Genomic DNA, 4,805 nt, shown 5'->3' with positions numbered 1-4,805 from the left:
AAAGAAAGGTGTTTGGAACTTTTCCTCTATTTCTATTGATCTTCCTCCAAACCTAATTCATACCATTAAAAGTGTTCATCTTCCACTATATGTTGTCATTGAACAGTAATGGCCTCTTCACTACTAACTCAGCTCATTCGCTTCGTCACTTGGATATGGAAACTTAATTAGGATCCTAAATTAAATCTAAGTTTTTTTCTTTTGTTGTGCTACCATAATAGATTACCAACTAGATCTTATTTAAACTCCATTAGGATCGTATTAACAAACAATGATTTATTTTAACTGAATTTTTTTAGGGAAACCATTAATTTTAGGGCTTCGGACCAAAATTGTCAATTTTTTTGCATAGATTAAGGACTATTTCTGTTCACAGGTATACATTAAAAACCAAAATAGTCCAACTTAAAACAACCATAGGTAATTTTCTCCCCCAACTTCACTCTCTCCTCTCCAGTAGAAGAAAATGGTAGGTATGAGAATGATTAGAAGAGTGGTTCCATTATTATCAAGACCTCTTAGTACGACTCAGATTCGAAATGGTTCGAGAATTCCTAAGTCATCTCCACCTCTTGTTTCACTTGACCTCCCCGATGAGTGGTCCTCCAATTTTACCCATTCTGATTCTCCTCCTCCTTCCCCAAAATACAGTAAGCAACTCACCTTTTTCCCTATTTCGTTATTTCTAGATTCTTTCTCCTCTCGTTTTTTGTCTGTTTTCCCCCATTTTGGGCACTGACTGTCATTGTTATTTGAAGATTGTGCTACAACGCTTGAGTATTTAGTTGATTGGGACCTCGAATATGTAGAGAAATGAGTATTGCATGTTAATTTTTCAGAGGTTAAACAACCTTCGTTTTTTTCCTCCAGTTTTTGGCATAAAAGTATCCCCTTTGTGAACCCTAACAGCTTGATTGGATGGTTGTTATCCTTTGTTTCATAATGCTTAGTTGTGCATTGTATGACCCCACTTGTGGGATTATTTTGTTGTTGTCGTATTGTACTGTATTAGTTTATGAATATAATGTTTGGATAGATTGTATCGTTCACTCTGGTTTAATAACATGTTTATTGTTTGGTTTGACTGTATCGTATTGTATTAGAATAGTGGACAAATTTACTAAGACAACTATGAAAGGAATAATGCACGTGCAAAAGAAAGAGAAAAATGTAAGATGAAGATTACTCTGTCTCCAACCTAAAAATTTGCAAATGAAACATAAAGAAAGAAAAGAAAATATGGAGGGAATCAAGAATGAATGGTGTACTTTTTTTATAATCATGGTGTCCGGGCCAGTTTGCGCGCAACTCAACTATTTTCACAAGATACCTGCTACCTCCCACCAGCAACAGATACTAGGTAACTCTGTCGTGTCCGCCAAGGCTTGAACAGATGGGAAAAAATCATAAAAAAACCAAATATCAAAGAAGCATTCGGGTAAAAGAACTCTACTATATTCTTAGGATCACTCCTTTAGCACTCTTCACATCATAATGTCAAACCAACGTTTTAGACGTGATGCTTCCAATCCCACCTTTAGCAGCGTCACAAAGTAAATACTTGTCATATTTTGGGGAGTGAAAATTGTTCATGCTACACAACCACGGCTGTTCGTAGAACTTTAATATTGTAGAATCTTGCTTTCTAATGATCCTTACACTGCCATTGTCTATGTTTTGCATTTATGGTTTTTCAAGTTTCGTACGATGGGACCAAAAAAGAAACAAAGAAATATTCTGCTTCTAGTTTAATTTACTTTCAACAGCCGACAATGCGACTGCTAGAATAATTGATGGAATCTCTGAGGCCGAGCAAATTAGAGCAAGCATAGCCGTCGAAGTTAGCAGAATGAAGGAGTCAACAGGAAAGGTTCCTGGTTTGGCAGTAGTATTGGTGGGGCAAAGGCAAGACTCTCTTGCCTATGTCCGTAAAAAAATAATGGCTTGCCATGAGGTTGGGTTCAGGTTTTCACTTGCTGAACTCCCTGAGAGCTGTACAGAAGAGGAGATCTGTGATGCATTATCAAATTATAACAAGGATGCATCAATTCATGGTATTCTTGTGCAGCTTCCTTTGCCACAGGTAAATCTTCAACTAAGTAGTATACACTTATCCATGTTATGTGAAAGACACTGCATAAGAAAGCATGAAACTATCAGTTTCCATAAATATAGTTGATTCTTAAACTTGAGCATCTGTTCATTTATCCTCATTTTCTCCCCAAAGATGTTTACGCAGTTGAATAAAAATGGTTGAAATTCACAATGTTAGATATGAAATCTAGGGGAGATACTAATTTCATCCCTTTAATTACTGTCTGTATATGGTTTTGTCATTATGCTGCCCCCCCAAACAAAAAAAGGTATGTGATATATTTTCTGGCGCTAACAAAAGTTATTGGAACAGCATTTTGACGAGGGAAAGATTCTGAATGTACTAAGCTTAGAAAAAGACGTTGATGGATTTCATCCACTAAACATTGGGAACTTAGCCATTCAGGGTAGAGAGCCATTGTTCATCCCGTGCACTCCGAAAGGCTGCATCGAGTTACTGCTCAGGTCTGATGTCGAAATAGCTGGCAAGAGAGCTGTAGTGATTGGGAGGAGCAACATCGTTGGACTACCTGCTTTTTTGTTGTTGCAGGTGATACATCTGTCGCACATAGCCGTCAATTTGTTGCACTCTTATAAATCCAACTTTTTACAAATATCTGTCCCACAGTAAGGTGGTCATTTATGTGTTATCTCTTTGTATTCCAGTCTATGCATTTTCTTCTCACCATGACAAACAAAGTGAACATTGTTTGCAGAGGCACCATGCAACAGTAAGTATTGTGCATGCATATTCAGAGAACCCAGAAATGATTACCCGTGAAGCTGATATACTTGTTGCAGCAGCTGGAGTGCCTAATTTAGTCCGCGGTAGCTGGTTAAAGCCTGGAGCAGTTGTTCTTGACGTTGGAATAAACCCAATTGAGGTAATTTCTGGAGACCCTTCTTAGTATTGCATTTATCTTGTCCATGTAAATGCATGACAGTGAAACTAAGATAGGTCGGATTAGTTGTAACTTTTCTATCGAAAAAAGAAATTGATTTAAATAATTCATGTACATGTGAAACAATAAGGTCATTTGTATGTTCAACTGGTGTAGGACCTTGAGAGTGAAAATGGTTACCGTTTGATTGGAGATGTTTGCTTTGACGAAGCAGTCAAGATAGCTTCTGCAATAACCCCTGTGCCCGGAGGTGTAGGTCCTATGACAGTTGCAATGCTTCTTCAGAACACCCTTGAAGCCGCCAAACGTGCACTTCATCTTACTTGATTTAAGGTGGAGGAATTCCAAAAATCTCTCATTTCTTCCTCTCTATTAGAAACGTGGAGAAGAAATGATTGAAAACTAGCCCGAGTTTTGCACAACCTCTGCATTATTGGACTTATATCTGGTGGACGAGTCTCTGCTATTTAATCAATCCTGACATATTAGGAAGTTCTCAGTTCCGACTTCAAGGAAGCAGCAATAGTGAACGAAAGTAGCAGCTTCAGTACGTATGTGGGATGACGTGCAATATAATATGAGATTGGAGGCCTAGCGAATAGTGCTAACATATCTACGTTTGGTTTCCATAATGCAGAAAGTTCTCTTGTATGACTAACTATATTTGTGTATACTGATTTGCTCCTTCAAGGTTCCTTTTTTGCTCCTTAAGGTTGACCTTATAAAAGTACACAAGCATATATTTTTAGTAAAGAACTTTTGGAAAATGTAAAAGGAAATTTAGAAATGATGCAACATGCACACTGTGAGGTGGATTTGATGGGAAACAAAGGCTTTCTGCAATTTTCTTCCCTTGTTTTCTAGATATTGCTACTTTTTCCTTCAATTTTTTTAAAGGGTGCACTATTGTCTATATATATATATATATATATATATATAAGTGGGCAATAGAAAAGTGAGGTGGCACCGCCGAAGAAACACATTTATCTTTTTTCTCCTTTTTTTGGGTTTTTTTTTATATCATTTTATTCATTTATTTTATATTTAAAATTCTATCTTCATAACTCACACCTCTTTATCTTCGTAACCTATATTTTTAATAATCTCAATAATTCTCATGCATTTTATATTCATAACCTCTAAATATTTAATGTGTAAGTTTATGTCTATTTATTATATGTTCCTCCATATGTACCTATATAAGGACTTCTATGTTTTGAACAAATATGATTGATACTAACTTTATATTCTGCTTATAATGGTTTGAGCTATCTCTATGTCAAAGGTTGTAGTGGAAAAGAAAAATTATACTAATATATGGTATAATTTCTATTCTTTGTTTTTTTATTAAGGTAAATGCATGAAGATATTCCATACATGTGTGAATCTTAAGAAGAATGTTTAAGAGGAAGTGTCAAATAATGAGGAGAAGATCGAAGTAAAGCGTATTTCACAATTCTCATTAATGGTCTTTGATTTTGTCATCTTTAGGTTTATGTTGTATAAGTTGAAGTAGTGATTTTTTTTTCAAATAATACATAGAGATTTTGATATTTGTTTTTTGTTGTATATATTTATCCTCTAAAATTGCAATAACTTTGAGTCGTGATTTTATCCGATGTCAAAATGAGATTCTAATGTGTTTTTCTTTTCCTGTTATATATAGATTTATCATTTTTATAAATATATTTTTCTATATGTTCTTATTTTTTTGCCTCTATTTCTTTTCTTCAATGAACTTTTTTGAATTAGGCATTAATCTATGACATTGACAATTTGTAGATAACTTTAAGTTAACATATAGTGTAA

At 35.1% G+C, this 4,805-nt stretch overlaps 1 protein-coding gene across 2 annotated transcripts; it reads left to right on the top strand.

Annotated features, from left to right (window-relative positions):
• Positions 1-466: 466 nt before the first annotated feature.
• On the top strand, positions 467-3,839 carry LOC104087838 (bifunctional protein FolD 1, mitochondrial). Of its 2 annotated transcripts, none has more exons than XM_009592399.4 (5): positions 467-650; positions 1,767-2,083; positions 2,408-2,644; positions 2,811-2,978; positions 3,153-3,839. In XM_009592399.4, exons 1-5 carry the CDS (start codon positions 467-469, stop codon positions 3,321-3,323), a joined length of 1,077 nt encoding a protein of 358 aa, XP_009590694.1. In that variant the 3' UTR covers positions 3,324-3,839. The 2 variants fall into 2 exon arrangements, with proteins under 2 accessions (XP_009590694.1, XP_033509773.1); XM_033653882.2 differs by having other exon boundaries at positions 2,408-2,721; positions 2,795-2,978.
• The last annotated feature ends 966 nt before the right edge of the window (positions 3,840-4,805 follow it).

The sequence above is a fragment of the Nicotiana tomentosiformis genome, chromosome 11, assembly GCF_000390325.3.
Source record: "Nicotiana tomentosiformis chromosome 11, ASM39032v3, whole genome shotgun sequence".
In the NCBI taxonomy this organism is placed as follows: domain Eukaryota; kingdom Viridiplantae; phylum Streptophyta; class Magnoliopsida; order Solanales; family Solanaceae; genus Nicotiana; species Nicotiana tomentosiformis.
This window is presented reverse-complemented; position numbering and strand designations above follow the sequence as displayed.